The sequence below is a fragment of the Chaetodon auriga genome, chromosome 20, assembly GCF_051107435.1.
Source record: "Chaetodon auriga isolate fChaAug3 chromosome 20, fChaAug3.hap1, whole genome shotgun sequence".
Taxonomy (NCBI): domain Eukaryota; kingdom Metazoa; phylum Chordata; class Actinopteri; order Chaetodontiformes; family Chaetodontidae; genus Chaetodon; species Chaetodon auriga.
The window spans coordinates 13,385,739-13,409,963 of NC_135093.1; the positions used below are offsets into that span (position 1 = coordinate 13,385,739).

At 43.0% G+C, this 24,225-nt stretch overlaps 4 protein-coding genes across 8 annotated transcripts; 2 read left to right on the forward strand and 2 right to left on the reverse strand.

Annotated features, from left to right (window-relative positions):
- The first annotated feature begins 245 nt into the window (after nucleotides 1-245).
- On the forward strand, nucleotides 246-3,550 carry birc5a (baculoviral IAP repeat containing 5a). Its single transcript, XM_076760594.1, has 4 exons — nucleotides 246-412; nucleotides 1,651-1,760; nucleotides 2,997-3,114; nucleotides 3,348-3,550. The coding sequence occupies exons 1-4, from the start codon at nucleotides 305-307 to the stop codon at nucleotides 3,438-3,440; spliced, it is 429 nt and encodes a 142-aa protein (XP_076616709.1). The 5' UTR covers nucleotides 246-304; the 3' UTR covers nucleotides 3,441-3,550.
- A 291-nt stretch (nucleotides 3,551-3,841) lies between these two features.
- Nucleotides 3,842-9,494, forward strand: tmem235b (transmembrane protein 235b). Its single transcript, XM_076760673.1, has 4 exons — nucleotides 3,842-4,190; nucleotides 4,313-4,393; nucleotides 4,567-4,704; nucleotides 8,442-9,494. The coding sequence occupies exons 1-4, from the start codon at nucleotides 4,013-4,015 to the stop codon at nucleotides 8,669-8,671; spliced, it is 627 nt and encodes a 208-aa protein (XP_076616788.1). The 5' UTR covers nucleotides 3,842-4,012; the 3' UTR covers nucleotides 8,672-9,494.
- Nucleotides 9,495-9,982: 488 nt separating this feature from the next.
- LOC143339444 (uncharacterized protein C16orf52 homolog B-like) lies at nucleotides 9,983-18,542 on the reverse strand. 3 transcript variants are annotated; one of them, XM_076760674.1, is made up of 3 exons: nucleotides 17,920-18,528; nucleotides 12,908-13,120; nucleotides 9,983-11,658 (listed from the first exon to the last, which is right to left on the reverse strand). In XM_076760674.1, exons 1-3 carry the CDS (start codon nucleotides 18,056-18,058, stop codon nucleotides 11,474-11,476), a joined length of 537 nt encoding a protein of 178 aa, XP_076616789.1. In that variant the 5' UTR covers nucleotides 18,059-18,528; the 3' UTR covers nucleotides 9,983-11,473. The 3 variants fall into 3 exon arrangements, with proteins under 3 accessions (XP_076616789.1, XP_076616791.1, XP_076616790.1); XM_076760676.1 differs by lacking the exon at nucleotides 17,920-18,528 and adding an exon at nucleotides 14,281-14,810 and having other exon boundaries at nucleotides 9,984-11,658; XM_076760675.1 differs by having other exon boundaries at nucleotides 9,986-11,658; nucleotides 17,731-18,542.
- Nucleotides 18,543-18,908: 366 nt separating this feature from the next.
- On the reverse strand, nucleotides 18,909-23,867 carry uqcrc2b (ubiquinol-cytochrome c reductase core protein 2b). 3 transcript variants are annotated; one of them, XM_076760492.1, is made up of 14 exons: nucleotides 23,783-23,867; nucleotides 22,771-22,857; nucleotides 22,253-22,402; nucleotides 22,000-22,064; nucleotides 21,844-21,900; nucleotides 21,336-21,460; nucleotides 21,017-21,114; nucleotides 20,869-20,926; nucleotides 20,607-20,702; nucleotides 20,290-20,489; nucleotides 20,098-20,178; nucleotides 19,893-19,969; nucleotides 19,431-19,584; nucleotides 18,909-19,296 (listed from the first exon to the last, which is right to left on the reverse strand). In XM_076760492.1, the coding sequence occupies exons 1-14, from the start codon at nucleotides 23,813-23,815 to the stop codon at nucleotides 19,213-19,215; spliced, it is 1,365 nt and encodes a 454-aa protein (XP_076616607.1). In that variant the 5' UTR covers nucleotides 23,816-23,867; the 3' UTR covers nucleotides 18,909-19,212. The 3 variants fall into 3 exon arrangements, with proteins under 3 accessions (XP_076616607.1, XP_076616605.1, XP_076616606.1); XM_076760490.1 differs by lacking the exon at nucleotides 22,771-22,857 and adding an exon at nucleotides 22,634-22,735 and having other exon boundaries at nucleotides 23,783-23,865; XM_076760491.1 differs by having other exon boundaries at nucleotides 22,634-22,857; nucleotides 23,783-23,848.
- Between the last annotated feature and the right edge of the window lie 358 nt (nucleotides 23,868-24,225).

The following is a 24,225-nucleotide window of genomic DNA, read 5'->3' on the forward strand; positions in this document are numbered from 1 at the left end:
GTGCCCTGTCTTCTTCAAAAACAGTTAATTACAGTTGCTTACAATTATTTTCTTTTGTTTGACTTTTTAGCGACAGTAGTAGTCCATACCTCCTGCAACACTAGGTGGCGTACCCGTGCATTTTTCATGATGTCGATCCAAGAAGAAGAAGAATATCATGGACACACGTGGTCTTTATCCGCCAATTAAAGCCGTCGAAGTGAACAGTCACCGAAATTTGAAAACACACTAGCTTACAGCTTTAGGTAGTGGCTACGCGCTGGTTTAGGCTAAAGTTATTGACTTGTTTTTAAAGCTAGATACAATGGATCCCTTTAACGAAGAAGATATCAAAATGTACTTTTATGATAACAGATTGAAAACTTTCGAGGGGTGGCCTTTCGACGAAGGCTGTTCGTGTACACCGGAGAACGTGAGTGAACGTGGAAAATGGTTGAGTTTTTACAATTTGCCACCGTTAGCACAACAACAGTTAGCTCTAATACCAGAAAAGTGCTGATATTCGAACGAAATACGCTGAAATCTTACCAAAGGTTCAACTGTAGGGTTAGCGATAGAGGATAATCACTCCAGCTAGTTCAATTCTTTTACTTTAGATTACCTCTGTTACAGAGCTTAGCTTGGCGTCTCGCAGTGAAAGCTTTGAATCTGAAACGTTTACAGTGACATTTGTAATGCTAGCTTGGTGTCTAACGTAGCATTAAACGTGTTGCTGCTCGTACAATAACTGATGCTCTTATTTGAGATCAATTAACGAAACAAGGCTATGGTTAGATATGGTTAAAGTTTAGAGGCTATTTGGAAGGAATAACGTTACCTGAGTGTCATTGGTTCTAGTTCATTTAAGACTGCGACTAATATCTGTTTATTGATTAACAATTCACCGTTTACGCTGTAAATTTTCAGAAAATGGAGAAATTGGCAGACGTCTTCAGTGCGTTGTGTTGTCTCAGTCCCTCTTCCCAAAGATACTCAGTTTGTGATGATCAAGAACAGGAAAGATCCGCAAATCCTCACATTTGAAAGGCTGAAACAACCAACAACTGCTACTTTAGGGCTGCATTTAGCCATTGTGTCCGTTATTGTTTGATTTGATGATTATTTTCTCCCTCAGTTATTTTGTCTATAAAATGTCAGTCGCTATCATCCAATTTTGCCTGACAGTCCAAACCTCAAAGGTATCCAATTTACAGAGATATAAAACAGGGAAAATCAACAATTTTTCATGTTTGAAAAGCTTGGAACTGCAGAATGTATTTATTTTTATATATATGCTTGAAAATGACAATAATGTTTGTCGATCATCAAAATAGTCTAATCAGTGTTCTGTGGAATGACTCATAGGAAACTAAAACCACTGGACAATAATAATAATGTAATGTAGTTGAGTTAGAGTACATAGAATGCATAAAATCAACTAAAATACATTTTAAAAGAAGTGCAGTAGTCAGAGCACAAACAAGAGCTTCAGGCCTGAATCATTAAAGTCACAGCGAGTCAAAGGCTAAGGTGAAGAGAGAAGTTTTTAGCTTTCTCTTAATGCTTTCTGTTCTATTATTGAGCTGGCCCCTCTGATACCTATAGGTACTGTGTTCCCTTAAATACAGCTTTTTAAAAAAGATGTCGATTCTGTTCGTGTTTTTTCTCCAGATGGCCAAAGCTGGCTTCATTCACACCCCTTCAGAGAACAGCCCAGACATCGCCATGTGTTTCTTCTGCCTCAAAGAGCTGGAGGGCTGGGAGCCGGAGGATGACCCAGAGTAAGATAACCACATTACTTGGCTCATGGGTCAGAAATCCCCCCCAAAAAAGGGATGGGAGATTCTGCACAGCTTCATTTCTGAGTCAATTTAAGTTCATTTTATTTTTTTAATTAGACTAATTCTCAAAAGAGTTAGGTTGGTATAGCAACAAATGTAATATTGTTTCAGCAGGGTAAAAAGAGAAATAGCTAACAAAAAGCAATAACAGCAGAATTATAAAAGCAAAGTAATAAAGTAGGTTGTGAAGTAAAATATCTTATCTGTCAATGCATATAAGGAGCACTCCATTAATTTAGTGCTGCACTTAAAGTTAGGGGGCTCAAGAGACAGGTTTAACCAAGAATGGTCAAGTTCCAGGGAGCAGAGGCAAAGATATCTTGATTTTATTTCTCTTAAGATGGATCAAGCTCCAAAAACACTGGATGCCTTATGCCCTTCATGCAACTGAGTAGCAGCTTCTTCTTTTTTTCACAGACACGTCTTTCAAACTCCATCTTTGCAACACAGACCTTCTGTTCAAAATGTTTAATCCCCAAGACATCATCATGCTTGTCTTCTTCAGGAGTGATCAGAAGTCTGATAAGAGTGGTGCTCCACATGACTAATAAACTGATCTTTACTGTGTAAAAACCAGCAGAGTGCCTTAAAAACTTTGTGACTGGCTGGCCAATTATGTGTGAAGATCAGCACAGAATGATTCACATCGACACAGTTTGAGGTGGGTTTCTTGACCCCAGGGGCTGTGTGGGAGATCTGATGATACAACCGGTGATAAAATGAACCAAGCACTCTGCAATTAAATAGAAAACATATTTTTATATACAGACCAAGAGCTGTTAACTGTTGACATTCATTTTTGAGGCCGTAGTTCAAATGTCATTTTTTTAGTGTCTCTTACTTGGTTTGTTTGAGAGGTTGCTTGTGACCACTCTGCCATTTCAGTGAAATTTTCCACTTATGTTGTTATAATTCACAAGACTTTCCTCCTTGGTGTTTGCCACTGACGCACTTCAAGCTATCTGAGCTCTCTGCATCTCTGGAAACATTTGTTTTATATTCACGGCTGTTTAACAACACAGTTCAAGTTACTGTTGTCATTGTTATTGAACTTTGACGTACAGTGTGTGTTATTCAGCGTTAGTTTTTACTGGCCGTTTCCTCCACAGTTTGCAGACTTGTATTGGAAACCAGACTGTTCGCCTCCTCCTAATCATTCTTTCGTTTTGTGACCAGAAAGGAGCACAAATCCCATTCACCGTCCTGCCACTTCATCACTCTGAAGAAGAAAGTAGACGAGCTGACAGTGGAGGAATTCTTCAAACTACAGAGGGAGAGGCACAAGTCCATCATTGTACGTTCTTCAGGGGACTCCATTACTCTCAAATGACTCCCATAATGCATAATCTCATGAATTAATAGAAAGTCCGATAAAACTCTGTTAACTGCCAACATGTTTTTCCAGTCTGCTCCCTTATATCAGCTCTATTATACTATCTCTTAAGACCAACGCACTGTTAGTAAGTTCCTGTGAGAACAAGGGACCTTGGCGTCACTTCTCACGCAGATTTCATTTCCTTCACTCAGAACAAATCCTGTAAGGAGGCCATCACCAAGTTTGAGGAGGCGGCCAAATTGAGGAGAGCGGATATCATCAAGACAGCTATGGGTGAAGAGTGACACCAGAATAGATGCTGATGAATGAGATGGGCGGTGCACGAGAGAGTGACTGTGGCTGGAAAGCAACTGACTGGAGTCTCCCTGAACTCATTTCCATATTCCCTTCATGACTTGTTTGTAACACTGTCTGTCACCTTTAATGTCTTCTGCTTTCATATGATTGTTTTTATTCATTAAACTTGCTCTTTTTGCTTACCCTGTTTGTTTGTTTGTTTGTTTGTTTGTTTGTTGGGGGGGGGGGGGGGGTCTACACTGATGGGAAATTCCGTCTTATTTCACTCAGTTGCAGCGCAGCTGACTTCCCATATTCCCTCATTGTCGTCCCCCTCCTCTCCGTGCGTTAACGCGTGCGCCTCCTGAATAAAACCCTCCCAGCTCCACGCTGCTGCTGCTGCTCAGTCAGATCGTCTTCATCTCGCTTTAGAAAGCTGTTGGATAACCTCACCTCCATAGCATTGGGCTTTTTTTTTGTTCTTTTCGCATCCCGTAATGAGCGCGTCAGCCTTTGAAAGACTGGATAAACAATAGAGAAGTCCGCGTCGCGCACGAGGTAAAGCCCTCACCTGTGCAGGATGAAGGTAACCTTTGGCGGTCTGGTGATCGCAGCCGGCATCTGCGGCATCCTCAGCTTCGCTTTTCTGGCGACTTCCCTCGGAACCGAGTACTGGTACATCATAGAGACGAACCCTATGAACATGAGCGACTTTGAGAACATGAGCTCCCACTCTGGTCTGTGGAGCATCAACGAAGGTGGGCTCCTTTTTCATAAATTGCTCTCGTTATTATTGAGATTTCAGAGCAATCTAAGCACTCAGTCATGCTGTTTTAATATAACCTGGATGTTTTCCATCGTTTTTCATTGTAATATCCAGGTGGGAAGACGCAAACAGACTCTATTGACTCTTTCAAAGCTGACTTCTCCAGATACACTGAGACCGAGCTGCAAATGCTGAGTGAGTCCAGCTTTTATGAAAGCCTGAGCTCATCATAACACATACTCTGCTAATGAAGTTTCCACTGTCAAGACAGCCATAACACCACAGATGCTCCATAATCCATCTGCTCGTGTGTGTGTCTGTGTCTGTGTTTCTGTGTGTCTGTGTGTGTGTGTGTGTGTTTATACAAGACATGCACAGTGCAATAGTGGTGTTGCTTCCCCTCAGCCTGGTCCTGTTGCTGCTGGGTGGGATCTGCGGATTGGTCAGCTCCCTGGCTCGGAGCCCTGTCCTCCTCACCGGCACGGCCTCCTACTTCTTCATCTGCAGTAAGTTGAGGTTCAGTTCATCCACATAGGTGTGCTCTTGCTGTTTCTTAACTGAGGTAAGGTACCACTCCAGGTAAGGTCAGGTCCTGGAGTGGGGCTGTTTCACCCTCAGGGTGTGCTTGTAGGCGACATCAGGAAATGTAAGAGGGAATTTTCTGTGCGTGTGTGCATCCACTGAGATATTTTAGCAGCCATTCAAGACCGAGCCATTGACAGAAAAATCACAATGTTCAATGGCACTCACGCACCAAGATGAATCAGTGCTGCGAGTGTGTTATTAATGGCAATGCTTCAAAGAGCAGGAAAATTGTGTGGAGGCCCCATTTACGCAACATGTGACAGCGCAGTCTCACAACTTCAGCACATGCATTGTCTGTCCAGGCGACGCTGCCTCTTTCATCACATTTAAGATTCAATGGTGGTTGAAACATTGAAATTACACATTATTGCCATCAAGATGGAGAGATGGTGTTAATAGAAATGACAGAATATATCACACTAAGTGTGAGAGGTAGAAGTACGCATCAACGCAATTATGCTTTGGATCATTTAGCTCAGCGTTAAATAAAGCAGGAGCCATTAGTTGGTGGCATAAAGGAGAGAACAGTCGATTGTCCCACCTCTTGCTGTCGAGCGTCATTTCACTCAAATGGCTGTGTGTGCGGTGAGGAACCGGATACCTCAGAAGTGAGCACTCCACCTCATCCTTTTTGCATTGTAAACAGAATTTTCCCCACATGCTCTGAGTGGAAAATGACTCCCTCTGCATTAAAAATTTCATACAACATTTAATGCGCTGATGGTATGAGAAGAAAGTTGGAAATACTTGAAAGCTGAGGAGGGTTGGGTGGAATATGCACAGCTGGAGCGTGGCAGTAAAGCACGTCCATGTGGTTAATCTGACGAGACAGAAGCACTTTATGTGCAGGGCTGAAACTGACCTCAGTTATAGTTATGGACCTCCTGTGGCCAACAGGGCTGGTTTATTACCGGCCAAGCCTGATTGGCTGTTTGATTTGGCCATATTGGTTAAGTACGCATGAACGGGCAGATGTGTGTGTGTGTGTGTGTGTGTGTGTGTGTGTGTGTGTTTGTGTGTGTGTGTTTTGCTGTCTGTGTGTAGCTGCTCTTGCTTCTGTTGCATCAGACGTGCTTCTTCCTGGACTCTGTGGGATGGTCTGCGAGGGCTTTTATTGGTCTGTGGGGAGGAACAACAGTGCAGTAAATCTGCCAGGTAGGAAAAAACTGCATCCTAAAGTTGCACCTCTAACGCTCTTTATTTCCTCTCATACTGTCTTCAATTTCACATTGTTTGTGCGGGACAGTTGAGGATAAAACTTGTTAAGGCCTCCTCAAAACTGCACACGCTGGGGCATCAAGTTGCTGGTTAATGTAGACCACAAACAAATTCTAAATGTCGGATGTGAAATCTAAGCACCAGAGGTAAACAGATGAGGGATATGCTGTTTGTCCTTGAGAAGTTGTATATCAAAGACAGCAGTTGGAGATGTGGTTAAAATCATTATTGCAATATATGACATTGATGCACGTCACAATATGGCAAAATTACACATTAAATGATAAAAAATTATCTTTGTACTATAATTACTTTGGAATCTCTATATATCTTTTTAAAACATATAATATATTCATCCAAAAATATAAATTGTGTTCAGTCCCAACTTAAATGACCTGCAGCTGTATGTGTTTATAGATGACCTGCTTCCTACCACACACCTGACACCTTGATAATTATTTGACTCCACATCAAACGAATCATGTCAATTTGGGTTATTGGGAGAGTTAGATTACCGTTTACCGTGTTAAAGATGTTATGTTAATCAGGGTATTTACAGTAATCATGTTATTCATGTGCACATCAACAAAAGCTCCTAAGGTTCTGGAGGAGCTCCTCCCTGTTGGACGCTCTCCCGCCGACGCCATATGACCTCAATAAAGAGGACCTTGTTGTGCACAAACACTTACTGAGAAAGACTCTTTATAGTCTCACTTTAATAAGCAGCACATGGCAATGTGTGGAATGGCATAAAGGCTTGAATTAGATTGGGCTTGTCTTGTGAACTTGTTGACTGCCTGAGTCTGGCCAAGCCCGGCATCTCTCTTTTTTTTTTTTTTTTTGGTGTCTTTGTTGTCCTCCAAATTCTTGTTGTTCAGCCCTCTGCTGATCTTAAAATTCTTTTTCTGTTTGATTTCCGCTCATTGGGGCGTGTGTGCGGTATATGTATGTATATGGAATATTGATTAATTAATTAGAATTCTGTGTTAATTGCTTTGTTCTGTCTTCCCTCTAATGTTGCATCTGCTTTCCTCACCAGCCATTAAGCAGCCTAATGAGTATTTGTCTGAGCTCCCTGCAGGGTCGCTGCAGTGCTTCCTGTGTACTTCATTTTCAGCGTAGTTTCAGGTTTCCTCTGAAATGAGAATACTTATTAAGCGCTTCCATGTCGAAAACCAATGCACACTTGTAACAAAGAGCGGAAGTGCATGTGATGTTTTTAATACTGTGTTATCGACCATGCACATTATTGTCATTATCGCCGGTGTTGTCACTGCGGTGAACGAGTGGTAAAAACTGCATACTGTGAGTTGAAGTATCAACTGTAGTGGCAGTTTTTGTAGTAACGCTAAGTGATTATGGTGAAGATACGAGCTAAATGCTAATGTCAGCATGCTAACTTTGTTCGGTTTAGCAGGGGATTTTTACCATGTTGTCTAACGTTACTGTGGTAACATTTGCTTATTAGTACTAAACATAAATTACATTACTTCTGCAGATATTGATCATTAAACCAAAGTACAGGACACATTGAAATGTTGACCTAATGGCGTTGATAGATGAGGAGTCAGGGAAGTCAATAAAGGTACTTGTCCCATGGGGAACGTTAATGTCTGCACCAAATTTCATGGCAATTTCATCCAGTTGTTAAGAGAGCTCACTCAAAATAGTAGTAGTAATAGTAGTAATAGTAGTAGTAGTAGTTGTAGTAGTCGTCGTAGTAGTAGTTCTTTCTGTGGTTTCCCGTCTGTCTCTCTGTTTCTCTGCCTCTCTGCTCTTCCCAGTGAACTGCATGAGAATCAGATGCAGACTCCTCATCATTTGGTGAGTTCGTAGCCCCTCAGGGTGTAATCGTAATAAAGGGACTGTTAGTCCCACCCTGGGTAGCCGCTGCACTCCACTTGCATCCCCTTAAAACCAGTAGCAAGCCATCAAAATGAAAAGGGTTTCCAATAGCAACACGATGAAACTTGTGGGGATGGTGGCTTCGTTTATGTCCCAGTCTCGTCTCTGGTGACTAGGGTGTTGTGTAAGCAGGCGACACATGCGTCAGTGTATTTCCTGTCTCTCACAAAGTGAGATTTTGGCTGGTTAATGGCTTGATGGTGTTCTCAGGTTTTATTGAGCTCTCAGAACGGAGCTCTGGCTGGTACAAATTTCCGCTTTATAATAACGTGTGCATTGCCTGAAGAAGTCTTAAGCGTTAGTGCCTAGAGACAAATACAGTTTATATAAACTGTTGACTTAAATGAACACGGGGCATTCATAGTACTCACTTCCACCCTACATCCCGGGGAACCCACTTGGATGAAGAACCCCTATCAAGGCCTCCCCCTCGTGGGGCTTGTTTTAAGCCAGTTTTCTGTCCATGAATTTTACAAATGTCAATGAATACTACTACTTTTTTCTGAGTATGTGTGTGATATCCATCTCTCCTCAGGCCTGCTGACCCTGTGTGGTGTGAGCCTCTACATCATCTACTCGCACCAGGCACTGGTTGAGACGGAGAGGCGGGTGGGGCTGGAGGGTCTGGCCTATGTTCGGACCTCCTTCGGCTGGTCTCTGGGTCTGGCCTGGCTCTCCTACGGCATGGAGCTCCTCACAGGCATTCTGCTGCTCGTAGCTGCCCGAATGGCCAAGCTGCAGCACAGCAGTCCCACCATGACCTGACAGAAACGTCCACAGTGGTCTCGACAAAATTAAGGACGGGCATTGAACTGTAGTGTTGCAGCTATGTGGTTCCACCTGTCAATAGCTGGACAGTACTAAGGCTTTGACAAAATACAAAGGTTGAACGAAAGATGTTTTGGACTATTTTTGCCTCAGATTGGACATTGATATTCTGGTGATTTACAGTAAGTGCAGCGGGGGACTACTCTGAGTTAAATTTGACCAATCACGCCCTCTTGTGGTGAGAGTTGAAGTGGCTGCTCATGGTCCGGTGGCTCTGTCAGTGCTGCGTGTCATACTGAGTGTGTGCAAACTAAACTGATGCATTTTAAATCAGCATTTCACATAAACATCGCCTGTATTCTAATCATGCAGATTCATTCGATGTGTTTGTCGTTTTTTGAGTGCTCACAGTGTTAGAACATGTATATATTTTTCTATTGAAAATGTGTTTGTTCCACGTGACTGCAGCTTTTAAAATGTTACACTACTGCAGTGATTTATTGTCTGTATTTTGAATTCATTTGGAGAATAAAATGATGAGATCATTACTTCAATTCCCAACTACTCCACAACCGTCAGTTTCACAGTGTTCTCTTGGTAAAAGTTACCATACGGTTCATATAACATGCTGATAAAACATTACTTACATGCAGCAATCACACTATGTTCTGTTTCGCTGTTTATGAGCTACGTTCTTGCTCCTTATATGTGTGGCTGACACGCTCATACCATGACGTGTGATTAGGCCTGAGCAGGTCAAATTCTCACATGGGCTTTAAAAATATTATTTCTGGAACTGATTGTTTTTGCATGTATCTGATCTGATGCCTCAAAAGAATTTCATCTGCTAATATTATAAAATACTTCTCTCAAAGATGCCAGTTTTGCTTTTTTTTTCCATGGAGGAGAGAGAAAGAAGCTACACATCATATAGTGGCACCAGAATCAAAGTCTTTCTTTGTTTGTTGCCCTGAAGATGGCAACATTTGGCCCCCGACAAAGGAGAAAGTCGATACACTTAGACAACATTTTTCTTGGAGCTTAAATTTGCAGCACTAATGCAGAGGAGGTTTGGCTCGAAGGTCAAAGGCAGTTTGTATACTTGGCTTTTGGCAGCAGTTGTGGGCAGAGGTGGGACGTGACCTTTAACACACGGCTGGTTTCCTGCTGCTGTCATCCATACCTCAATGGATCTTTTCAGAAAAACACACACACACACACACACCACCAAATATTTTTCTAAAACGTTCCTATGGCAACCTAAACATCCAAAGGATGAAAAGTGGGTGTGAGATTGTGCTCTAAACAAGCTCTGCTTGACTGCAGATAAACATTTAAGACAAAAGCAAGATTCATTTTGGCTAATGATCCAAAATGTCAAGTTTTAACAAAAAAGCACGCCACACTTCTTCGTCTTTTAGCTCGAACCTTGACATATTTGACTTTATTAAGTGGAAACATTTCAAGAGCCCAAGAAGTCAGAGAATGTTTTCAACCCAGAGGAAAACCATGTAATCCTTCAGCTGAAGAGGTTTTCACAGAACAGAGGCTCCATGATGGTTTTCTAATATACAGTCACTTTAAATAAAGAAAAAATGGCCCTTTTTTGTGTGGTGAACACAATCTGAGCCTCTTAACTGCTGCTCTCGTCCACATGTCTGCCTCTTGCCTTCTCTCACCGTAATGTGGTCTTCCAACAGAAATTGTTCAAACAAACTAATGAGACAATCGTTGTTGCAATGAGTAATTTTTAATGAGATAAGATCCTCCATGCTCATCTAAGAACATCACAGTGCTTCTAGAAAGTGACACAGACTGGCTGCCTGTTCATCTACACAGAAATTAAGTTGGCATCATCGTCCCAAATGTATAAAACAAATTAGCCATAGACTCAGTTATTTCTTCATACAGTGTTTAAACAACAGGAAATGCTCCAAAAGGTGAATAATACATTCAATACATCACTAAAAATATCAAAGCTGTAACTTACTCACCCCCATAATGACATAGAGAAGAGTTCGACTGACAAGCTTTTGAATGTCGACCAGTGCCAGTCATTTTGGACACATGCTGCTCATTTCTTTTACATTCTAGTTTGAACACTTTCATGCTAAATCATTTCATGTATCCAGGATTTTTGAATTGATTCCATGAAATCAGCAATGATGTGTTGTTTTAAGGTTAAAAGCTCATTAAGGCAAAGTGATCCACCACAATATATAAACGGCAGGGAAACTCTAGGATACATTAGGCTTTTTAATAAAAAATACCTTTACACAAAAAAAAAACCCAAAGTGAACAATTAAACAAATAAATAAAATGTGCCAAGGAAGTGAAACTTCATTGTATATATTACAGATTGTTCCATGTGGTCAGGGAAGATGCGCCATCATATTGGAGGTAAGCGGCCGTTATTTGGTGCTTTGGCCAGAATCAGGGATGAGAAAGTTATCTGTCATCGAATCTTAAGATGACAGATAATACGCAGAGTTTTATTGAAAGTCCTGATTATTATTTATCCATTCATGTTTTTAATATTCTGCTGTGTGTTCATCACTTCGCACTCATAGTTCAGGATAGTTGACGATGATGAGGACTGTTTCAGAGCTCCCTGCTCCTCCTCAGTGGCTGACTAAACAGATGGACGGATGGAACACGATGGTTTCCGCTCCCGTTACGAGCACCGTGACAGTTCATCCAAAGGAAAACACAAACAGGTGCTTCTTAGTTTTGCTCTACTCCGATGACACTTCCAGCAGGCGGTGTTTCTCCAAAAATATAAAAGAGGAGGAGGGTATGTCAGCCGGGCAAGCACACCTTCCCAGCAAACAGCAGTCCCACTATGGTGAAGAATATGGACAGAACAAAGAGCACGTAGGAGGAGCCCACCACTGTGTTGTTGGGGAGCTTATATGGCTGGCCTCCAACCTCGTTGATGTAGAAGCCGATTGGGAATATGAGGGCAGCCATACAGAACAGGACCACTGTGACAGAGGGCAAACAGAAGAGCGTTAGCACCCCCTCTAGACCAGTGAAGGTACTTCTCCAGCAGCTGCCAGGAAGTGAGGAAAGTAGCCTCTCAACAAATGTGAAAAAACAGAAATTATGATTTAAATCCCAAACTATATGTACAAACATCAAGTCGGCTGCAATACCCGAATACCAGGAGAGGGCATAAAAACGTGTAAGCATGCGTTGGAGCAGTTAGCTTAAAGTAATGAATGAACAGTAGCCATGTTAGCTAACAGTAAGAAATGGTTGAAATAGCTGAAGTCATGAAGAAACTGTAAAAAATTATTTTAAAAGAATGAATAAACAGTTGAAAGATACTTTGGTGGATGAGTGGTGAAATAAGGGATTGGATAAATGTTTGAACAAGTTAGCTAAAAAGAATGGCTCAAAGTAACAGATAATGGTGATTAGCTAAAAGTAATTGATGAAATTGAACAGACAGCTACGAGCAATAGATAAATAGCTAAAATTGTTAGCGAAAAGTAATGGATAAATGGTTCAAATACTTTGCTAATCCTAATAGATAACTTGTTCAAAATGTTAGCTAAAAGTATTGGATAAATAGTTCAAATAGTTTGCTAAACAATGGGGAGATAGTTAACATCAATGAAGGGGCACTTGGCTGTGAGGTCTACCTGTCAAAATGGTTGAAAAGCCTCTGCTCTGGACAACTCAACTCTTTCAACATTAAAACATCTGGTTTTTCATGACAACCCCAAAACCCTTCTGGGGAATTTTACCACCTTTTAAGGTAGCGTTCAGGTATTAAAATGTGTGTGGAACAACTATCTCTGGAACTAAAAACTCCTCTTAATATCGAGAACCTGCTTCATATTTTTCTATATTTAGAGCTGAGCGAGGCACAGCTCCTGATCCTCTCTGACAGACAAACTCTGTCTCTTTGCTGTAAAAATAGAAACCGGCACATCAATTAGAGCTCCTCCGCAGTCATTTTGTCAAGAAGTTCATAATTGTCAGACTAAAAGCTTTCCTAAAATGACATGGAGATGAGGTCAGCTTCATTTCACAGGAGATTCTCACAGAGCATCTCTTACTTTCAGGCATTTTATTAGCTATAAAGGGCAGTTTTGACTCGAGCTTAAGTTCGTTTCTGTGGTACTTTGCAGTCGAAAGAAAGATTCGCCTGATATTAAAGCAACTTTGCAACTTCAGAATTGATAACGATGAATAGAAGAGGATGAGAGGTGACAGTGAACCTACTCCCTGTGAAGGCGATCCATCGGGCATATCGGGCAGCCTCGCGGCGCCATCGTGACATCACCAGCAGACCACAGGTGACGGTGAGGGAGATGATGCCCAGGATGATGAAGAACAGCGTGGTGATCCACTCTGGGGGCAGCTGCGGGGGGATGCAGGACCGGTCCCGGCCGTGGATGGTCTGGCACTGCCGGACCAGACCCACAGTCAGAGAGCCTGGATGGAGCCAGAGGGGGATGCAAAGACAAGTGACAATGTCAGAGGGTCAGCTGTGTGAAAGCACGTCAGACTAACAGCATAAATCCTCTTCCTGTCACGTCAGCCAGCGTCAGATTTACATGAAGTCCACAGCAGCAGAGCGCAAAACATAACACATAATTGGGGGCTCAGTGGGAAAAACATAATGTCAGGTGGTTAATAATCATAACACCGCACAGTCTAATGTGCATTAAATCTATTATATGCAGCCTGTTTCCTTATGTAACAAACTCAGTCTAATGCACAGCATCATATGAAATCATCTGTTCACATGCGAGACATGAGGACCTCCCAGGAGTCCCCCATAGTAACCGGGGGGCAGAGGAGCCTGTTGGTATGGAAACACTGTGATGGGCGGTGTGCCAGCGGCGGCAGTGACCCCCAGTGATTCATGTATGACATCAAACGGGGTCAGGTTTCTGGCACGGACCACTGAAGCATCGCAGGGAGAGAAACTGTGAGATTAACAGCCGAGACAGAAATAACAAGATAAATGAGTCCCTCCTCACACGGCGAATCATCTGACGGCCTCCTGGCTCACAAAGCCTGCTGGGCGCTGTGATGTCAGGTACAAGGGCTTCTGCATACAGCACAAACACATTTGGAGTCCAGCAGAGACCGCATCAGCTCAACTCTGCATCCAGTCGAACCGCACAGAAGCCTCCACACAACACAGAGCACATTAATGCAAAATTAAATCCTCCCACACCTTCATTTTTTCTTTTGTGTCCCTTCTTTTTCTTACTCATTATCTTCAGCGAGCAGTTAGTGCCTGCCTGGCAGACGCAGAAGAAAGCTTTATACATTTTATGGATTTATTCGGAGCAATTTAAACCCAGTGACTGTAGAATCAACGTAATTGTCAAGGCCAAAATTACAAGTAACCAATATAACAAGGAGTGCAGGAAAAACACAGGCAAGCACTGAAATGTCTTGTAATTAAGAGGAAAATTAAATGGAATAAGCTGCTTTTGTATAAGCACCTGCTACTTAAAGCCATTAAGGCCACTCAATTTACATTTAACTGTTTAGTATTTTTAAACTATATAATGTGTAAAAGATGTATGAGTAAAACTGCAGATCTTAGAAAAATGCACAGCACAGACATCTAATCTTACTCATGCCATGTAACGCTCCTATATCCAGCTCCGACAGCTCCTGATCGTGCATTCAGTGCTGGGTGGCGATAACCAGGACCAGGCTGGACGGAACATCAGGTCTGAACCACATCCTCCAGCAGGCTGACCTATTCCCCCTATACACAGGACATCCTGTTCCCTCTCAGCACATCCCTTCATCCCACAGGATGGGGGACAAGGTAAATAATGCGTTCACTTCCCTGCATACCAAAAGGAAAGAAAAAAAACATCCGAGTCCAAGCGAAGTGTGTTTTTGCTATGATGAAGAGAAAAATATTTGAAAAGATGGAACAATAAAAACGAAAAGCAAAAGAACAAAGTAAGGAAAAGTAAAAGAAGTCTTTTTATTTGACATGTTTAAAAAAGTTTTTACATGCCTTCATCTGGTGTTTTTCTGGTTCTGGGTACTTCAGCTGTTACTACTGCATTAAAAAGGGAATGACCACAGTATAAATAATACAGCTGGTAAGATCTGCCATACTGACACTTTCCTCTGATGTTATGGACGATTGTGTCCAGGAATCGTTTAACAGACTGGGTTTATCAAGACCAGCCCAAATTATCCAGAGTGAGCTCACTGAGCACTAATGATGCTCTAAACCCAGCTGCAGTGAAGTTACACATTCACTCAGTCATCCAGAGTCTGGTCTGTTGGCCTCTGAGCAGCTCAGGGGTTCGGCACCATGAGGGACCAGGAAGCGCTGATCTCGCACTTCGCTGGTTGGATTGTGACATCTAATGATCCAATGATCGAAAGGCCAGGTCAGAGTGTGCAGTATGCTCTCCACGAGTAAACATGGGGAAGAAGAAAGCAGACAGCTACTCTTTAATTACCAAAAGAGTCTGGAAATATGTTCTGATTATTATCCAATCTTTGGAAAGGCATTGATTAGGGACTGCACAGCATGCCATTTTATTTACACTCAACGCTTCTATTGAGGTTTTTCATGACGTCATCACCCTAAATATGTTCAGTTAATAGAAATGAAGCCAGTCCTAATCGAGATGTAGTTTTAACTAAACGTAACACACACTGAATGTGCTCCTGAAAAACTGACGCACAGTCGTATCTGGTGGTGAGAGGGGGATTCCCGTCCCGAGCACCTCATGGAGCTGATTATATTTGTTTACCTCTGAGGGAGCCTGCCAGCTGTGACATCAGATGTTTGCCATGGCCTTGGTGAGCAGTGAGCGAGTGTGTGTGTGTGTGTGTGTGTGTGTGTGTGTGTGTGTGTGTGTTTTACAAGTGGCCAGCCTTAACCTGTACTTAGTGAACACTTTGTAAACTCAGACACACTCCTGCTGCTTCAGATCTCTCAACACAAGACTTGAGCACACAAACAAACCAAGTGATCCTGCTGGTGCACAGTTTCACACACACACACACACACACACTGACAGGCGTGCATATCTTGTGGTAGATGGCAAAGCTCCGGGAATGATAGAGCAGCTCGTGAAAACATCAGCAGCTGTAATGAACTGAAGTGAGTCTAAATGATCGTGATGACAAAGTGCATATTCACAGAGAGCTTCATCTTACTGATGTCAAGAGAAATGTTGAAGTTTATTCTGTTTTTTTTTTCCTTCTGGGTGTTTAAAGAATCTAGAGAGCCAACTAAATGGAGTTATGAGAGCTGGGCAATGTTTCTGACTTCTAGGTTTACGCTAAGCGCTCATAGCCAAAACAAAACATGTGCTCGCTGAGCCTGAGGAACTTTCATTCTCCAGGTGGAAAGCATTACTCTCTCAGGAGGCCTAATTAAAAGTCACACATCTTCCTTCCCAAACAACACTTCCTGCCCTCAGGTGATGACTATTCGGCTAGTTAAACAGGAGCAAGAGCCTTTTAGTACAGTAAGTACAGTCATTTCACACCTCACTTTACTAATAGGAAGGTTAAACACTGTGAGTGTGAGCTGCTCTGAACTTCAGTCTACTTTGTCCGATGACGGTGGAGAAAACAAAAAAAGATTTGGTGCATGGTTACTCATTTAATTATGCAACCAAAACAGCTTGTTATCTACTCAACCTGCAGCTACAGCCACTGGTTTTTTGTTTTTTTTTTTACAACAAATCAAATCCTGTAATAAGCACTCAGCGCGCCTGCTAGGTGCTCATCTCTCCTCCACTGTAGCATTAGGATGGAGGCTGACAAGAACCTCGGGCAGCTGTGCATATACTGTAGTGGTTTGTTTGTCTGTTGCATCAGTTTTAGTCAATGTTTAGCTTTTGGACTTTGCATCTGAATATTATGCTGTGATAACTGAGTGCTGACTGGATTCTGTGGGGTTTAGTCCACACCTGTGATCAGCACCTTCATTCTGTTCAATCTGTGGAAGTGGTCCTCCTTCCCACAAATGATTATTATTGAATGTCGTGTGGTCACGTTGGTGATAGCTGCCCATTTCATTTAATCCAGAGCAACAGTGGCCGACACTGGTGGGAGAACATGCGTCATCAGGAGCTGTAAATGAGGATTATGCTCTCAGACACGATCATTTGTCCCTAGTGGTGCATAATAAATATATTTAAAGGCACTGGAAACATAATTTCAAATGCAAGTATTCTCAACATTAAATGATTCGTGACTAAATGTGACACAATCAAAGCTATGTTTTGTATGGGAAACTCTCTGTCCATCCATGGTTGAGTTGCATTATGGGTAATGTAGGTGCCAAGCAAGTTTTGCAGAGGAAGAAGAGTGTGTGGAATAAACAGAGGTATATCTCTGGTTCTGCTGTATGAGTTTAGCTGCACCTCATGAGTCTGACAATGTCGAAGGAATGCGATGCTAAATCACTGCAACATCCTGAATGGTGCATGTACAGCTGAGCCCGCCCACTTAAAGCCACTAAAAAAAATCAGAGATTCATTCACCAATACAGAAATCTTCCCTGTAAAATAAGCAAAAGTGTTCAAACCTTGGCTGAAAGTTGTGTTTTTCATGCAGGACGTAATGACTCACAGTAAAAAGCTGCTTGAGAAAACTTTTTTTGGGCCTTTAAAGTGCACTGATTGCAGCTGTTGATTCCTTTCTCATTCACCACAATGTCACGTTTCTCTCCAGTCCAAGAGGGTCAAAGAAGTGCTTTTTGTTTTGCTTTTCTCTTATTTTTGCTTTTCTTATAGTGTTGCACAGGATACTTTCACTGCTTTCACATAACCCATGATCACGAAACCTGCTGAGAACTATGGAGTCTGAGCACACTTTCACATCATATTTACTGAGTTATGGCAGATTTGATGTGTTTTTTCTGTTTCCTGCAAAGCCTCATAAACCCAATGTGATGGGCAGATGACTTTCATTAAAACTTTCATTTCCCCAGTGATACCCAATGAAGTGATCTCCAATTAGTAATCATTAATAAGTATTAAAAAAAAAAAAAAAAAACTCCACTTTTTCAGGACAAAGTGCCAACGGCAGCCTACCAGCTGAGTCTCCAGTGCTGATCCAGTCCGGGTTGGCGATGCTGGCGATGGCGAAGATGTCTGCAGCCAGGAAGAGACATCCCGAAATCACGGTGAGTTTATCCATGTCGGTGGGCACGGCTGGAGGTCAGAGTGTTTTTGTACCTCTGTCTCACCTGAGGGGAGGCGGGACATTTAGGAGTCACTAACCTAAACCCGTATCTCGTGTCCCAACATCCCAGCCAGCGTGAAGGAACCCGCGGTGGTCGTGAAGGGGTCGCTTTGATCCGGGACTCGTCCGCACATCGTGTTTGATCTCAGGCTGTTTCCCCAAATTATTCCCTTTCATTGGTCCTCCAGCAGCCGAGCCTGGCCCGACCTGCTGGCCCGTGTCCAGCCCAGGAGGAGAGGATCGCTGCCCGGGCTCATGGATCACTTAGCTCCGGGTGCATCCCGGTGACATTTGCAGAAAGCGAGTGAAGGCTTTGCAGAAATCGCTTGCTTTAATCGCTTATTAACTCCGATTCATGCAAGCAGTCCACTTATTTCCTGAGTCTGCACGGAGCCCCTGGTCTCTCTCGCCCCCCCTCATATGAAACCTCTTCCTTTCCTCCGGACGCTCTCAGAAGGAAAACGCCGCCCATGCTCGCATCTAAGCGCTTTTTTCTGGAGCTCCAAACCTCCACAATCACAAGCAGAATATAATATGAAAAATAAATAAATAAAAGATTCTGCGCGGACAGCCAAGTGTGCTTTCTGCAAGGCGATGCTGTCCTCTCCCAGCAAAGATAACTGAAATTCAGTCAGGTCTCGGCTCCATGTCTGTAGTGGACAACTCTCGCGAGAACACCCGTAAATAGCCGCCACTCCTGTTACTTTTTGCGTCGCCATAAATTATGCAAAGAGTGGGCATTTAAACGACTCTGAGCCTAGTTTGCAGCTTAAAAATCACACCTCCACACTCCAGCAGTCAAAATCTCGTATCAACAGATTTTTTTGCTTAATTGCAACAATACTGTAATGTTTAAACTTTCCATGATTTTGAGCACTTATTCTTGGAGGTGTCACCCTTGCTGACAGTTCTTTCTTATTTAGTCTTGATTTGGTCAAAAGCTACGAAACAAGGCAGTAGGTAGACCTTGAGTTAGGACTGTTTTGTGCTCTGCAGGTTTCCCACAGTCAAGAATGAACCACTGAGCTGAAACTCGTACATTTCTTTATTTTCCGAGACATAGAACATCACAACAAAATACTTCCAAACTGTGTAAGGTAGATAGAATTTATTCATTATTTTACATCAGCTATACAGTTAATGTGGACCGATGAGTAGAGCACGACATTGTGATGCGCCAGAGCAGCGTCACCTGAAAACATACTGTTCAAACACCTAGAAATGCCCAGTGGTGTTCTAGTTCTCAGAAGAACAGAATTTCAAGAGGTGATGGCTTTTCTGTTTTTGTCAAAATGTATGGAAGCAAACAGTACGAGGTGATGAGGAGGGCTCTAGATCTCATCCACGAATGGGGTTTTTATAAGGTTGCCGCTGGACGCCATAGTCTTCTTCCCGGACACAAATTTCTTGGCAGCCTGGAAATGAATAGCGAGGAAGTTAAGAACACTATTATCACCTACAAGACACATTTTTCCACACAATGAATGAAGCAAATCTTTAAACCATTATCTCACTATCTCATCATCTGAACAACAGCAACAAGTCTTACGTTGGCCACATCGGTCAAAGTGACATTGTCGATGTTTTTGGAGATTTGCTCAGGGGAGCAGTAGGATCCGCTGGCCAGAGCCTGAGTGCCCATTTCCTCCAGCATACCCTCTGAAGTCTCCAGAGACATCAGGAACTGCCCCTTCAGCTGGGCCCTGCAGAGAAAACAAAGACAAGCTCCTCATGAGCCACAACAGTGCAAACTAGGACAGAAACATTGAGCTTCATGTATTTTCTTCTAAATGTTAAGTATGAGGGGAGAAATGAGCTGAGACGTTTTTATGAGTCCAATTTTTAAACTGTGTACAGTTCAGTTAAAGGATTTGTCTTGATGGTGTGAGAGAACAAAGAATGGCACCACCAACAGGCACAAAGTGGCAACTGTTTCATGACTAAGAACTGCCAGACAGATAAATGTCCATACAACACCAGAGCTGTATCTCTGACTGTCAGTTTGTCTTACTTGGCCCGAGTGAGGTCAGCAGCTGTGAGTCCACCATCAGCAACAGCCTTCACCTGGGCGAGAGCGGCCTTAATCACCTGCACAGACGAAAGAGGACGGAGATTACATGAAGACACTTCACCCTTTCCAGTTCCATCTTGGAAAAAAGACAAATAATACACTCAGTTAGTTGAATAGACTCTTTCTATGACTAGCAGACACTCACATCACCAGCGGCTGCAGCCTGGGAAATGGTGTAGACCCCAAACAGACCAGAGTCAGAGTAGCTTGCATTGAAAGCACTCACCTGTATAGAAAAACATGGAAAAATGTTTTCACAGATACTGTTGTAATTATGAATTCATATATTTGTATGTACAGTTTTACACATTTATATTACGAACTGATGATCACTCACATCAAAGGGGTCAGCAGTTGCCTTGCCAACACCCTGGACCAGTTTGCTGGAGGTGCCTGAGCCCCTCTTGACATGTGGACCAGCTCCAAGAACGTGCTGCAGGACACTGAAGGCCAGAGCCTCGTTGGTGCCTGCTGTTGCTGACTGGCTCACCACCGCAGCGTGGACCATACTGCTGGTGCTGGCCAGACGGATCTCACCTGGACAGAGGGGGGGCGCAGACAGGAAGGCGTACGGGGTGTTACATTTTACTGGGTTGAAGTATCAAAGCTAGAACTCCCAAGTTCACATTTTTTTACACCGTCAGTTCAGCTCACCTCCGCGATACTGAGCCTTGGCTCCTGTGGTTCCTGCTCCACTGCGGATGTTAAGGAACTGCTCCCCAACTTGTTTCAGCACTGTGTGGTCGACACCTGAAGGAAAGACGAACGTCATACAGTTAATGATCTTTTGTCCAGTCAGGATAACACCGGGTACTGTTACTTTGATTTCCATTAATAGTACCATATAAACACACCAAGTTAAAACATACTGATATCATGATAAGATTATTATGTTGAAAGATATAATAATCCTTACCAAGACCAACAAGAGCCATTCTTGCACTTGTGAAATTGTTCTGGACAAACTGGTGCAACTGGAGAAGGACAGAAACGTTACAAGGAGGGGTTAAATGGGCGTATTAATAACGTAAGTCTTAAAGAATAAACCCTGGAAAACTACTTACGTGTTCAGACTGGATGTTGCCAACCATGTGGTCTGGACAGTACAGGGAGTTACAGAGAGCATTCTTGTAGGCAGCATGATGCAGACCTTCAATCACACCTGGACAAGACAGAAAGAGGTTGACCATGAACTGAAATACTCGGATGTTATTAGATTTGGTGCACCTGTAAAATGCCATCCACTCTTGTCACTTAAAGCTGAGGTAGGCAGTTTATTTTTGCCGTGATTGGGCAAAAACTGTACACTTCTGCACCTTCTGTTGGCTCTGTTTTCATACTCTGTGCATCTGTGCGTGCATTGCGAGGGAAATAAAGGCCCACCTATTTGAGCACTCTGCGCAGCCAGGGCCTTGTCCAACTTCACTCTGGGCGTGAGGTCTGACACTTCCCACGTCCGGAACTCTGGGGCTGTTGTCACGTTGATCAAATACTCCATCACTGTGTCACTGCAGACAGAGGATGAAGAGGGAGAAAGACGTGTTAGTGATATCAAGAGCCATCATCTTGTATAACACAACCACACCTGCAGGATAATTCGCCTTGCCAGGGAACATGCCTATGTGCCAAACACTCACTGTTTCCCAAAAACATGGTGTAAGAGGCTGCTGCCACATTATGCTGTAAGCCTCATGCGACTGACAATATTTCAAGCTGACCTCAGTCACAGCTCTGTGTGAAGACGCAAGTGTTTTATAGCTACCTTTCTAGTCTAAAAGAGAGAGAAGTGATAATCTTGGTACTACAAACATGGGGCATTTAGATCACAATCCCTGTTTATTTCTGACTCATGTAGTTGTAATCACAACATTGAAAGTCTTCAAAAACTCACAAGTCATCTCTCAAGCAGTCAACGGTGTAGATCATGTTCTCTCTGGACGAAGTCACGCTGCAGAGACACACAAACACGCAGATATCCAGATAAGTACACTGATGAAAGAACTTGGTATTTGGTGGTTTGTTGGGACCTTTCTTGGAGGTTACTGACCTCAGGCTGCCTCCCACTGCCTCAACACCACGGCATATCTTGAAAGCTGAAGCTCCTTTGGTTGTCTGGCAAAGTACAAATGCTGAGTCAACAACAGGCTGAATTAAAAGGCAAATATTCACCCTAGAAAATATACACTGGGAACATTCTCACTCTTGTACTTTACGGCTATATGAATAGCACTATATTAAAACCAGTGGAGAAACAACCACCACACGAATACTCAAATTACATAGAGTATGCGTCATCATACCAGGTTGGAGGCCAGCCGGAGGAGGTGGGTGACCCCCAGGTTGTCAGGGGTCTCATAACGACACCCAGCCTTGATAAACACTCCGATCTTGGAGGCTGGGGAATAATTCTCCAGGGAGGCGATCACCAGTCCACTGGGCAGTCTGGTCACCTGGACAGAAGGTGAAAAGCCTCACTTTAGACTTTTAAAGGGTCATTTAAGATCATCTGCACATTTAGTTAGATGATGACATTTCCTACTCATAATGTAAAGAGAAGCAACAAACGGCTAAAGCATGAAACAACACGTGTCTTTTTCTATAGAGAAACCAACTAATCTCTCATTCTTAGACCCAAAACCACACTGTCTGGATCCAGCCATCCTCATCACTCCTCAACATACATGGACATCCTGGTAGGAGTGGGCAGCCCCTGAAGACAGCTTGAGGCCAGCCAGAGGCTGTGAAAGGGACTGGCCTGTTCTGGCAGCCGCATGGAAGCGTCTCTGTGGAGAAGAAAGACACATCAACAACCACTGACCTGCGCATCCTGCGGCTGAAACTTAACATGTTCGGCGGCCCCAGTGAACTCCGCCGTACGGGCAGCCTGTGCCGCATAGAGCCTTGTCTGCAAAAACAGAGAACATGTGAGGAATTACAACTAATGTGTTGTTGGCCTGCTGACTGAAACGAAGGTCGTTTGAGGAGAAAGGAAGGAGGCATGACATATGAGATGTCCTTCTTTTGAGGAACCAGGATATATTGCCTGAAGCACTCAATAGAAACCAGGAGACTGTGGCATGTAAACACCTTGTTCAGGGTCCTGAACCAGCTTATAGGGTTTAAGATGGTGAGAAATCAACACACACCTGCGGGCAGGTATGATCAACAGCTCAAGAACAGCTACTAAAATGGACCTTGTGGTCTTTTCAGACACCAAATGTGAATAATTATATGTTTTCAAATCTATATTAGTTTTCAATCAGCATATCAAATGCCCTCTGTGTGCTAGCTGACTACATAAATATGTTTTGTTTTGTTTTTTTATAATAATAATGAAGCGCTCTGGTTGTTGAGCTGGGATCGTGTGATTTTTAACCCCACGGGATTGGTGTTGTTACCATTGTTCTTTTGGTTTATGATGGTGTTATACAACACCAAACACAAGTCTCAAATGTTAATACAACTGCATATTAAGGGTAACGTCAACATTAGTTGTGGAAAGATGCTAAATTAAGTATACAAGACGCTAGCTCGCCTTTAAATGTCGAGTACATTCAGTTATCGGTATTGTAAACCCTCAACTGGTTGGATTCGGTTTAGTAACAGAAGATTAAATGAGGTGTTCATGTAACGTTATTGGTTGGTTAAGTGCTGGTTAAGCACAAGAGTCATGACAGGCTTCAGCTGACTGCTTCCTCGTCTGCTCTTCATCACACCTTGGCCGGACACGACTCGTATTTTTTCACGGTCAGACAATCACGCAAAGACCGAAACAGACGTACAGCTCTCCCGACACACAAATATAGAGGAAACGTTAGCAGAGTCCTTACCGAGAGCTGACTTATTCCCCGAATCCCCTTCATCTCCCCTCTCTCCTTCAGCCAGGACGATGTAGCAATATGGCTGGCGTGAAAGTGCCCTACCCACAATGCCCAGCGCGTTCCTCGCACCCCAAAGTACCGCTGAGCTAATGAGCGTGCGCCCTCTGCTGCCCCGGAGACGAATAAAGCGTGACACAACTACAACGAAGATAACGTGCTGATGTGTTATTATTTCAGCCCATGGACGCTACATGTGGTAAAAAATATTTTCTTTTTTACCTATAAAAAAGTTTTTCTTAGTAATATTCAGAGGGAAAAGGTTTTGCTATTTCCTACTGCTATTTTCCAACTAAATCTTCAAACTGTGCATTCTGTTCTTTCTACACTGCACAGTCTGATTTCACTTTTTTGGGGGGACATTACTCTTCTATAAAGAATGTGAGCAGTACATT

What these genes read in the sequence shown, in the direction of transcription:
- birc5a (XM_076760594.1), top strand. Translation starts at nt 305, where the DNA reads ATGGATCCCTTTAACGAAGAAGATATCAAAATGTACTTTTATGATAAC. An exon ending in GAGCCGGAGGATGACCCAGA is followed by an intron (nt 1,761 to 2,996) that starts GTAAGATAACCA and finishes TTTTGTGACCAG; the next exon opens with AAAGGAGCACAAATCCCATT. An exon ending in AGAGGCACAAGTCCATCATT is followed by an intron (nt 3,115 to 3,347) that starts GTACGTTCTTCA and finishes TCCTTCACTCAG; the next exon opens with AACAAATCCTGTAAGGAGGC.
- tmem235b (XM_076760673.1), top strand. Translation starts at nt 4,013, where the DNA reads ATGAAGGTAACCTTTGGCGGTCTGGTGATCGCAGCCGGCATCTGCGGC. An exon ending in TCTGTGGAGCATCAACGAAG is followed by an intron (nt 4,191 to 4,312) that starts GTGGGCTCCTTT and finishes TGTAATATCCAG; the next exon opens with GTGGGAAGACGCAAACAGAC. An exon ending in CTCCTACTTCTTCATCTGCA is followed by an intron (nt 4,705 to 8,441) that starts GTAAGTTGAGGT and finishes ATCTCTCCTCAG; the next exon opens with GCCTGCTGACCCTGTGTGGT.
- LOC143339444 (XM_076760674.1), bottom strand. Translation starts at nt 18,058, where the DNA reads ATGAAAGGGAATAATTTGGGGAAACAGCCTGAGATCAAACACGATGTG. An exon ending in GACACGAGATACGGGTTTAG is followed by an intron (nt 13,121 to 17,919) that starts GTTAGTGACTCC and finishes GGCTCCATCCAG; the next exon opens with GCTCTCTGACTGTGGGTCTG. An exon ending in ATGGATCGCCTTCACAGGGA is followed by an intron (nt 11,659 to 12,907) that starts GTAGGTTCACTG and finishes CCTCTGTCACAG; the next exon opens with TGGTCCTGTTCTGTATGGCT.
- uqcrc2b (XM_076760490.1), bottom strand. Translation starts at nt 23,815, where the DNA reads ATGAAGGGGATTCGGGGAATAAGTCAGCTCTCG. An exon ending in ACTCCTACCAGGATGTCCAT is followed by an intron (nt 22,403 to 22,633) that starts GTATGTTGAGGA and finishes CCTTCTGTCCAG; the next exon opens with GTGACCAGACTGCCCAGTGG. An exon ending in CTTTGACCGATGTGGCCAAC is followed by an intron (nt 19,297 to 19,430) that starts GTAAGACTTGTT and finishes ATTCATTTCCAG; the next exon opens with GCTGCCAAGAAATTTGTGTC.